The sequence below is a fragment of the Gymnodraco acuticeps genome, unplaced genomic scaffold (assembly GCF_902827175.1).
Source record: "Gymnodraco acuticeps unplaced genomic scaffold, fGymAcu1.1, whole genome shotgun sequence".
In the NCBI taxonomy this organism is placed as follows: domain Eukaryota; kingdom Metazoa; phylum Chordata; class Actinopteri; order Perciformes; family Bathydraconidae; genus Gymnodraco; species Gymnodraco acuticeps.
In genome coordinates, this window is record NW_022991121.1 from 35,955 (window position 1) to 48,409 (window position 12,455).

The window sequence follows — 12,455 nt, forward strand, 5'->3', positions numbered from 1 at the left end:
AGGTGTATATCAGTATGTAGTGTCTCTACTTTAAAGAGTCCTCTCCTGCTGATGTTCAGGTGTATATCAATATGTAGTGTCTCTACTTTAAAGAGTCCTCTCCAGCTGATGTTCAGGTGTATATCAGTATATAGTATCTCTACTTTAAAGAGTCCTCTCCTGCTGATGATCAGGTGTATATCAGTATGTAGTGTCTCTACTTTAAAGAGTCCTCTCCTGCTGATGTTCAGGTGTATATCAGTATGTAGTGTCTCTACTTTAAAGAGTCCTCTCCTGCTGATGTTCAGGTGTATATCAGTATGTAGTGTCTCTACTTTAAAGAGTCCTCTCCTGCTGATGTTCAGGTGTATATCAGTATGTAGTGTCTCTACTTTAAAGAGTCCTCTCCTGCTGATGTTCAGGTGTATATCAGTATGTAGTGTCTCTACTTTAAAGAGTCCTCTCCTGCTGATGTTCAGGTGTATATCAGTATGTAGTGTCTCTACTTTAAAGAGTCCTCTCCTGCTGATGTTCAGGTGTATATCAGTATGTAGTGTCTCTACTTTAAAGAGTCTTCTCCTGCTGATGTTCAGGTGTATATCAGTATGTAGTGTCTGCAGAATAAAGCCTCTTGTAAAAGAATGTTACGGCAGGAAACTGTACTTCACAAGAGTCCTTGAACGCATCACGGTGCTCTCCCCCCTCCTCCTCTTGTTTATATAAAGCTGCACTTGTTTACTCCTGATCTCAGCCGGACTCAGAGTTTCCGCTCTGACGCGAGGGACAGGAATCTGACTCTAACCAACAGGGGACGAAGAAACACGTTTTTTTCTCTACCTAGCAACACAAATAATACAGATGTAGCACTGCTTTTCATCGTAATATTCAACCTAATTGCATTTTTAAGGTTCTTTACTTGAGTAGTTTCTTTTAAGGCGTCTATTCCATAACATATATATTCCTCTTACAGCTTTATTTACCTTAAAACACTTTATTTTTGCATATAAAACACATGAATTATTAGGTTTTTAACCCTTAAAGTCATTTTAATGTAGCTTTAAATATTTTTGGGGTGTGTTTTATTGTTATTTCTGTTTTTTCTGCATGTAATACACACACAAAATAGAGTTTATATATACAATACTGACTTTTATTAGCAGTGGAGTATTTTTAAAGCATGATTTCTATTTAAGTAAAGGGTTGAAGATTGCCCAATGTTAGCCCAAGACAATCCAGAGATAAAAACATATTAAATATCAGAGATGTTACCGGTGTAAAGTGTTGCTGTGTCCTCCGTCTATTCCATAACACATATGTTCATCTTACAGCTTTATGTACCTTAAAACACAAGATTTATGATGTTTTTATAAAAAACTTAAGTTGCGAAGAGTTACAGTAACTGCTGAAAGTCCAGAATAAACAATACATAATTTAAAGAAACTTAATTGGAATCTATACACCTTTAAAAGCCTTCAAAATTGAAATTATCTTAAATTATTTGGGTGTTTTTTTTATTGTTATTTCAGATACAAAAAAAAAAATACAGTTTATATATACCTTATACTGACTTTTAGTTGTAGTGGAGTATTTTAAAGCATGATTTTAGTATTTATTGTGAAGTAAAGGATCTGAATTATTCCTCTAATACCGACGGAGGGGTGAAGATTGCCCAATTTGAGCCCAGGTCAAACCAGAGATAAACACCATATTAAATATCAGAGGAGTTGTTACCGGTGTAGAGGAAAGTGTTGCTGTGTCCTCCGATCACCACATCCACCCCTCTGACCTTCCTGGCGATCTCTTGGTCCACTCTGAACCCAGAGTGACCCAGAGCGATGATCTTATTCACCCCGAGCGTCCGGAGCTTATCGACCTGCAGCTGCAGAGCGGGAATCTCCGCCTCGAAGAGCAGGAGAGGACCTGCCAGGACACAAGGGACAATATCTGATCTTTTTCCTCTTCAAACCAACATTTCCCTCTCACTCTTGCTGACGGCTGAAGAGGAAAACCTCAGGGGTAACTTCTGCTCTCGACTCACCTGGTTTGGACAGCGCTGATGTTTCCTGAGAGACGTATCCCACGATTCCCACCTGTTCTCCCGCCACCGTCAGGATTTTATATGGGAGATAAGATTTGCCAAAAGTCGCCGCAATACTCGGGTCCGTTTTTAAATTAGCGCTGACGATGGGACACAGAATCTGTTCCATAAACGGCTTCTTCAGACCCTCCAAACCGTTATCAAACTCGTGGTTCCCAAAAGCCTGGGAGAAAAAAGCAAAACATGGAATCAGGAGAGGACTCTTTAAAGTAGAGACACTACATACTGATATACACCTGAACATCAGCAGGAGAGGACTCTTTAAAGTAGAGCCACTACATACTGATATACACCTGAACATCAGCAGGAGAGGACTCTTTAAAGTAGAGACACTACATACTGATATACACCTGAACATCAGCAGGAGAGGACTCTTTAAAGTAGAGCCACTACATACTGATATACACCTGAACATCAGCAGGAGAGGACTCTTTAAAGTAGAGACACTACATACTGATATACACCTGAACATCAGCAGGAGAGGACTCTTTAAAGTAGAGACTCTACATACTGATATACACCAGAACATCAGCAGGAGAGGACTCTTTAAAGTAGAGACACTACATACTGATATACACCTGAACATCAGCAGGAGAGGACTCTTTAAAGTAGAGACACTACATACTGATATACACCTGAACATCAGCAGGAGAGGACTCTTTAAAGTAGAGACACTACATACTGATATACACCTGAACATCAGCAGGAGAGGACTCTTTAAAGTAGATACACATACTGATATACACCTGAACATCAGCAGGAGAGGACTCTTTAAAGTAGAGACACTACATACTGATATACACCTGAACATCAGCAGGAGATGACTCTTTAAAGTAGAGCCACTACATACTGATATACACCTGAACATCAGCAGGAGAGGACTCTTTAAAGTAGAGACACTACATACTGATATACACCTGAACATCAGCAGGAGAGGACTCTTTAAAGTAGAGCCACTACATACTGATATACACCTGAACATCAGCAGGAGAGGACTCTTTAAAGTAGAGACACTACATACTGATATACACCTGAACATCAGCAGGAGAGAACTCTTTAAAGTAGAGACACTACATACTGATATACACCTGAACATCAGCAGGAGAGGACTCTTTAAAGTAGAGACACTACATACTGATATACACCTGAACATCAGCAGGAGAGGACTCTTTAAAGTAGAGACACTACATACTGATATACACCTGAACATCAGCAGGAGAGCACTCTTTAAAGTAGATACACATACTGATATACACCTGAACATCAGCAGGAGAGCACTCTTTAAAGTAGATACACATACTGATATACACCTGAACATCAGCAGGAGAGGACTCTTTAAAGTAGAGACACTACATACTGATATACACCTGAACATCAGCAGGAGAGGACTCTTTAAAGTAGAGACACTACATACTGGTATACACCTGAACATCATCAGGAGAGCACTCTTTAAAGTAGAGACACTACATACTGATATACACCTGAACATCAGCAGGAGAGGACTCTTTAAAGTAGAGACACTACATACTGGTATACACCTGAACATCAGCAGGAGAGGACTCTTTAAAGTAGAGACACTACATACTGATATACACCTGAACATCAGCAGGAGAGGACTCTTTAAAGTACAGATACTACATACTGATATACACCTGAACATCAGCAGGAGAGGACTCTTTAAAGTAGAGACACTACATACTGATATACACCTGAACATCAGCAGGAGAGGACTCTTTAAAGTAGAGACACTACATACTGATATACACCTGAACATCAGCAGGAGAGGACTCTTTAAAGTACAGACACTACATACTGATATACACCTGAACATCAGCAGGAGATGACTTTTTAAAGTAGAGACACTACATACTGATATACACCTGAACATCAGCAGGAGAGGACTCTTTAAAGTACAGACACTACATACTGATATACACCTGAACATCAGCAGGAGATGACTTTTTAAAGTACAGACACTACATACTGATATACACCTGAACATCAGCAGGAGAGGACTCTTTAAAGTAGAGACACTACATACTGATATACACCTGAACATCAGCAGGAGAGGACTCTTTAAAGTAGAGACACTACATACTGATATACACCTGAACATCAGCAGGAGAGGACTCTTTAAAGTAGAGACACTACATACTGATATACACCTGAACATCAGCAGGAGAGGACTCTTTAAAGTAGAGACACTACATACTGATATACAGCTGAACATCAGCAGGAGAGGACTCTTTAAAGTAGAGACACTACATACTGATATACACCTGAACATCAGCAGGAGAGGACTCTTTAAAGTAGAGACACTACATACTGATATACACCTGAACATCAGCAGGAGAGGACTCTTTAAAGTAGAGACACTACATACTGATATACACCTGAACATCAGCAGGAGAGGACTCTTTAAAGTAGAGACACTACATACTGATATACACCTGAACATCAGCAGGAGAGGACTCTTTAAAGTAGAGACACTACATACTGATATACACCTGAACATCAGCAGGAGAGGACTCTTTAAAGTACAGATACTACATACCAGTGCTTGAATTGGAATGAAAAAGGTGCCAGTACTCTAAAATAAGCAACTTTTTCAAGTCAATTTTATATATACAGCCCACAAACAAGAATTTGGCTACTATAATGCTGGTGGGTTTGTCTCTTTACTACTGTATATTTTAGATAGGTTCACTGTACTTAACATTTTTTATGATAGGCAGCGGATATGGCTAAAGCTCAGTAAGGTCAATATTAACTGAAAATATAGCAATCAAAGTCTAGATCTTCTGCTGAAGACACATGAAGCAGAGACCTTTCAGGTGAGAGCCCCTCTGGTGGTGTTCAACATTAATGACAAGGAAACAAAGCTCTGGTCAGAAGCATTTTTTATAAAAAGCTTTAACAAAATTAAGTATTTTTGTACATTTTGAATGCAATCTAACTTTCCAACTCAGAAAACGAAAAACGAAAAAGTGCCAAAAGTCTTCTCACATGGCTGAGCTGCTTTGCAATATACTTCACCACTGAAGAATACAAATATGTATAAAGTAAACTATGATGCAATCTAACTTTCCAACTCAGAAAAATGATAAAGAGCATGAACAAAGAACATGTAAAAACAAATGCAAAATTTGCACAATCTAAAATGAGAAACTGTAACTGCAAGTAACAAAGTCTGAGCCATGGTAAAGAGTTACATTGAACACCAAGCTGATCAGATAACTCCCTGGTTGGTCTGAAGTCCTTCTATCTCCAGGATCTGTACAAATCGGCAGATTATGCCAAAAGTCTTCTCACTGGGTGAGCTGCTTTGCAATATACTTCACATTGTTAGAAAAGGCTCCAGAAGGCCTTGGGGACATCAGTATCAGGGGCTGGAGCTGGACAGGCTCTTTCATCAGCACTTCTTCTTCCCTTTGCCAGCCAGGACCTCACATACTGTTCCGGATTGAACTGTCCTAGTGATGGTCCATTACATTTAATGAAAACCAGGCTGGACAGTCGGCTGACAGAGAGAGCATTCCTTTTTGCAGTAAGGATATCGTTCATGCAGCTGAATGCCCGCTCACACTCACTAGTGGAGACAGCGATGGTTCGGACTGCTTTCAGTAGAGGCTCCATGGCAGCAGGTGTACGGGATGCCCTGGTTTCCTTGTATTCGCGAAAGCCCTGAACAGTCTCTCTTCTGTCCACTTTCAGCACTTCGCACAAACGTAGCACCTCTACGTCCCCATACTGTACGTCTAACTCCTCTTCAGGCCAACTTCCAGGATGGATAACTTTCATGTCCTGGATTAGCTGATTGTCCCGGGCCTCCCGGCCATGTAATGGGATTTCTCTTGTGCTGACATGAGAGGAGGTTGTGGAAGTCATTCTGTGTCTCAGATTCTCTACCATACTGCGGAAAAACTGACCTGCATGAATATGTACAAGCCTGCCATTCTCACGCAGGGCAACACCCTTGAAGGACTTCTCAGCTAGAGCTGTATGAACTGTAGTCATGTGTGGGCCAGGCATGGTGACCATGGAATAAAAAACTCGTATTTCTCGAGTTAAGAGCCTATCTGCTGTAGGCAGTGTCATCTCTCTTTTTTGGAGTTGCCGAGAGAGGTCGCTGAGCTCTGTGAGCGCATCGTACATCAGTCCCAGATTGCTGACAAACGTTGCAGATGTGAGCACATCATCCAGGCCCTTGTACTTTGCTCTGTCTCTGGAATCCCTGCTCGTGTCGTTTGCAGCATTTGTGAAGTGATCATGAAGCACTCGGTAGTTTTCCCAGACTGCTCTGACGCTCCTTTCACTTGAAGCCACCCAGCGGATGGACAAAACACGCCCTATCACCAGGAGACGCTGTCCGACTGCTTGCGCACACTGCGCTAACTGCCTCTGATTTTTGGGGGAGGCATGGAACAAGGAATAGAGTTTGTCAAAAAAGATCTGGAAATGATTGAGCCCTGAGACCTCCTTGACCACATCCCCAACTGCCAGCTCTAGACGATGATTGGAGCAGTGCCACACAAACAGGCTTGGGAATTTACTACACAACTGGGTAGCAACGCCTGTTCTCTTCCCTAGCATGACTGAAGCCCCATCACATGCAAAAGAAACGAAACACTGACCTAAAAAGTCCTCGTTAAAATCTCTTCCAAGACACTCCATTAACGCCTTTGTGATGTCATCAGCCGTTGTTCCATCCAACTCGATCAGCTCCCCAAAAAACGTTTCGGGCTCAGCATCAGCTAATGCTGAGCGTAGACACACAACAAGCACCGTTTTACCACTAATAGTGGTAGATTCATCGACCAAAACACAGAGTTTTCTTTGGTTTTCTGTAATGTCTTTTGCCATTTTTTTCTTCAGCTCATGAGCTATGTGGTCGATGATTTCGCCACAGGTTTTATTGGAGTGCAAAACCCTGCCCACGTTCAGCCCATTCAGTTTCTGTACATTCAAATCAATTGGCATGTCTGTGAATGGCCGGCTATGTTTGCCAATTTTATATGCCGTTCGAAAAACTCTGATAGTGGTGTCTAATTCAGATTTATGCATAGACTGCACTTGATGTTGAATAGTTTCACGTGAAGCAGATGTAAGGATGTCAGCAGCTTTTACATGGGCTTGTGATTCTTTATGTTCTTTGATTTTTTTTCTCAGGCTAGCTTGTTGTTTGCCCTTGTCAACACCGAAATGAGACACTGCACACTCACCCCATTCAGTTGACAGTTTCAGTCCTTGTCCAGTGTGTATTCCCACAGATTTGACATCTCTGCATATCCGACATCCTAGCTTCTTATCTTTAAGAAGGAGCCATGCATTGGTCTTGCAAAAATATTGCACCTGGTCCGTTGTCCAGCAGTCAGGTGCATCGCTTTGCCCGGTGTTGGTGGTGGCAGTTGCGCCAGCAGCAGCTAACGTTAGAGGCTCTGGAGGAGGCGGCGGAGCTAGTGCTAATGCTAATGCACTAGAACTTGGAGCAGGAGGATCAACCAAAGAAAGCTCCCCATCAGACACAATTTCCAACACAGGCACAGCATTCTCTGTATTTGAAGTTTCTTCCGGCGACAACCGTTGTCTTTTTGCACTTTTATTAATCCACGCTAACATTTTAGAAATGCTAATTTGTGACGTGACTTGCTTTCCTTCTCTCGGGGGCGTGCCTGCTCTGTTCTATCACTCTACATAGCCACCCACTGGGTGGGAGTTGCACTGCATAAACACAACACACGTGCATCTAGGTATGTAAATTGTAAAGCATTAAAACATGGTTTTACTAACAGTTTTCAGTATGTTGTTACTTCGGCATTATTATTATTATTATTTTGAAACGTGTATTACTATTAAATCACGGTCAAATAGGTTAATTTTGACATAGTCGTTTCCACCACAGTATTTACATGGAGAAGATAAGCCCCGCCCCCTCTCCAGCACGTTCTGTTTGAATGACAGGAGTAAACAGCTGACAGCCGCTGTGAAACTCCAGCGGTTAGAGCGATGAGAATGTCCGTTCGGCACCTCATGACGCATCTACTGAGTACCGGGCGGCTGTATATATATATATGGATGTATAATAAGAACGGCGGGAGAGTGTTGAGTACTGGCACGGTGCATGAGTACCGGAGTACCGCCAGCATGCCGGTACTGAGCAAGAAGTGCCGGTACTCCATGGGTCAGAACCAGAAGTGCCGGTACTGCGTACCGGTGAGTACCGGCCCAATTCCAGCACTGCTACATACTGATATACACCTGAACATCAGCAGGAGAGGACTCTTTAAAGTAGAGACACTACATACTGATATACACCTGAACATCAGCAGGAGAGGACTCTTTAAAGTACAGACACTACATACTGATATACACCTGAACATCAGCAGGAGATGACTCTTTAAAGTAGAGACACTACATACTGATATACACCTGAACATCAGCAGGAGAGGACTCTTTAAAGTAGAGACACCGATCCATCAGTTAATCTCTTAAGCATTTAACAGTTTGTTCACAGTTTAAACTCTGAAGTGTTTATCTCCTTTAGTGTAATTTCTTGGAGTAAACCCTTTGACTTCCTGTGCGCTCGGTAAAGAGCAAGAATGTAAATGTATCCAGATACAGGAAACTGTAAATATTTCCATGAAAGAAGATAGAGGACATCATCTGTCAGAATGGAAAGAGGCCTTGGTCCTTATACTCTGAACACAGAAGCCTGCAGATATAACTCTACAAAACACCTTTCTCATTGGGAAGCAGTCTCCTAATCCACAAATTACACAAGTGACATATTAGAAGTCAAGGTCAAGCAAAGTATACAGGACAGGAAGTTGTTAACTAATAAGGAAAGTAATGAATGATTTGCAGAAGCAGTTCAAACCTGCGTGCACAGGGGCTTTTTCAGAAACCCAGATAACATATAGAGTCTGTTCCGACAACATTAAAACACCTATTTTAAAATGAAGACAAAAGCTCTGTTGATTGTGAGGAAGTCTATGTCTCGATTTATTGCCTCAGTATTTCTCCAACACAATTTATTTGGCGGAAAGATTGAATAGATCCATTAAAACGTTTCCCTCAAATGAGTTTCAGCTATTAAGATAATTAAAACCAGCCGAGGCTTCAACAGCTATCGATACATCAAACTAGGGCTGTGCGATTATGGCAAAAATCATAATCACGATTATTTGGGTCAATAATTGATATCACGATTATTTTGACGATTATTCATTGACCATTTATTGAACTTTAAAACAAATAATATTTTACCAATAAACAAGATCAACAAATATGTTGGAGCGCACTTCCAAAACCATACTAAACATATATTATTAATATGATAAATAAAAATAAATTAGACCAAAATAAATTAAATCAAACATGTTGCAGTGCACTGTCACAACCTACTGAACACTCCTTAACATATAGCCAACATTTTGGTAAAACATATTCAACATATTCCACTCAGTTAAACGATGAAGGCTGGCCAACCGTCATGGTCCAGAAGTAACAGGAAATAAATACAATAAATACAATTTAAGACCAAATAAAAATGTTTAGGCCACCATGGTGCTGGTAGGGCTGCTCGTGTCATCTCTTAAACATTGTTCGCAAGAAACACCAGGCTGTTTACATGGTCTGGTTTCAGAGATGAGCGCAGGCAGGTGACAATATTGCCACCTGTACTGAAGACCCTCAGCCACGCCCCGACACATGGGGTGACGCCGGCCAATCACAAAGCTTTGATGCGTTCAAGTGCATTATTCTGGCACAGGAAGATTATGTTACAGGACATTAACGATAAAACAGAATATTGTTGTTCTATTTTTAGACACATCTCGCGATCGACTGGTTGGGCACCCCTGGGCTAGACCATAGGTCTGTTGTGGTAGCAAAGTAGTCAGCTGAAGCCACATCTCTCTCAACTTCCCCACGGCATTTGTCATATAGCGCAGGCAGCGCAGACCTGCTGAAATAATACCGAGACGGCATCGCGTAACGCTTGTCCAACGTGTTGACAAGTTGCTTAAAGCCCTGGTTGCTAACAGTGCTAACTGGGCACATATCTTTAGCGATGTGAAATGTAATGGCACCTGTAATATCTCTGTGTCTCTGCGAGCTCGTCGCTTAGGCCGTTGCTCTGTACAATGCGTCCAGAACCGATGACGGTGATGATGTGGTGGATGAAGTCGAGCGGGCATCTGCTTTTTGTTGTATTACTGCCCTGTCGTATTGCACTTTGTGGTTGTATTTCAGCTGATTAAAGACATTGGTTGTGTTAGCGTGTGGTGCCAACACAACCTGGTAACAAATCCTGCACTATACTTTGTTTTGCTCCACGTCGGACTCCTGAAAGCCAAAGTACTTCCAAATAGTGGAAATAGTTGTACCAGGGTCGGCTCTAGAACAAATCAAATGGGGGGGAAATCATTTACCAAGGGGGGGCACATACTGCCGTCAACAACCAACACACAAACACCAACGCAACTTCAATTTAAAAAAACATGCTGTAAAGTTTATTGTCTTTCACACACATTGCAGGGGTGTAGTGCTATTTTATAGCGCACCTATGACTTGTGCAGACATGCACGGTTGTGGCACGACCACCAAAACAGAAACATATGGACATAGGCCACCATATAAAAAGTGTGCAAATGTATTTAGTATCCTATCCATGTGAACATGTTTTAGGTGGGGGGTGGACCTAACCTCCTCTAGTGGGGTCCGGGGGCATGCTCCCCCGGGAAGATCTTTTTAAATATTGAAGTTAAAAGCATCAATCTGGTGCACTTTGAAAGCAACATTAAGAGATCTATGGATACATCTCTCAACACCCATATGAAACAGAACTGTACACAGATTTACTTTTTCTTTATGGATATTTTACTAATCACTCCCCTTTTAAACTGTATTCTTGTGTTACTGTCCTATAGTATTTCATACCCGTTTTTCATTTATTCTCTTATTCTTTAATAACTATAATGATCATATAAAGGTAGCCTATTCCTCGCAAATACTTGTTTACATAAATGGTCACCAAACCGTTTGAGACCCACTGAGATAACTTACACTAAAGTGAACTATCTAAACACTGAGAGTCCTTTACCTCACTGAGCTGACGTTATAAGATCCTCTCAGTCTGACAGGAGAGGACTCTCCTCCACCTTGGTGTAGAAACAGCTCTTTATATCCGTTAGCATAGCTAGCTAACCAGATGCTAACAACAATATTCCACGTTACCGCTCGCGCACTGACAAACTGCGCTCGTGCCACACACAGAGAGCCGAGCTTGAATGAAACACAGAGACCCATGTACTTGTACTGTACTGTATATCATATTATTTTCGATGGCTTTACTGTATAATCAATGTAACAGATGGACAGATCGCCACTGGGCTTTCATCTAAACACACAGCCACGTAATGATAACAAAACAAAGTCGGGGTCATTGGTCAAGCAACACACCAATCAGAGAGCAGCAGTGAGCACACCTCAGGCTGTGTTTCATATAAAGAATAAATAAAGAATACAAATGTGTATTCTTTATTTCTGATGTATTTCACACAAAAAACTTTTGGTGGAAACGTTTTAACTTATATGATTAAAAAAAAAAAAACGGCAAAGTGGCAATAAGGCTTGCCCACCCTGCGTTGGGGGGGGCACAGTGACTCATTTGGGGGGGCATGGCCCGCGAATGACCCCCCATGACGCCGACCCTGAGTTGTACCCTTCTTTTTAACGAGTTGCTGCACTTGATCTGACATATTCGCTCGCGCTGAACACTCACAACACATGTCACTCCCACGTGGCCGAGTGGGCATTTAGGGAGGGGCGAAAGCGCACCCAGCAAAATAATCGTATTTTGTCAATTATGCTGTTTTCATAATCGTCGCAAACCATAATCGTAATCGCGATTAAAATACGATTAATTGCACAGCCCTACATCAAACTCAACCTGAACTGAACTGAGAACGCTGTCATGGTTTTATTAGGTACTTGTACTTTACTTGAGTATGTTATGCTACTGTGTACTTTAACTTCACTACAATTCAGAGGTAAATTGCGTACTTTTACTCCACTACTATTTAATACCTTTAGTTACTTTAAAGATTTGGACTAATGATGTGAAATATAATTAAGTCTACAAGATCTGAGTACCAGGGGCGGCAGGTGCTGTAGGCTAGGGAAGACTAAGCCTTCCCAAATATTTGTGTCACTGCATCCTGGTCAAATAAAAATATAATGTTTGTGTCTTTGACATTAGCACTGCTATGCAGCCACCTGTGCCCTGTACCACGAAGCCAGTTCAACAGACCCTGGATATGTTTGAGTTATCTTAACTAACCCTAACAAACGAGATCTCGCTAAGCGGTCCTACGGC

General features: G+C 41.6%; 1 protein-coding gene across 1 annotated transcript in view; it reads right to left on the reverse strand.

Moving 5' to 3' along the window:
- The window catches only part of LOC117560232 (snake venom 5'-nucleotidase-like), a 29,464-nt gene that overhangs the window by 10,153 nt on the left and 6,856 nt on the right, over positions 1 to 12,455 (reverse strand). The window contains exons 2-3 of the mRNA XM_034237077.1: positions 2,018 to 2,240; positions 1,711 to 1,899 (exon numbers count right to left, since the gene is read on the reverse strand). Of these exons, the coding sequence (XP_034092968.1) occupies positions 1,711 to 1,899; positions 2,018 to 2,240 (412 nt within the window). The remainder of the gene's footprint in view (positions 1 to 1,710; positions 1,900 to 2,017; positions 2,241 to 12,455) is intronic.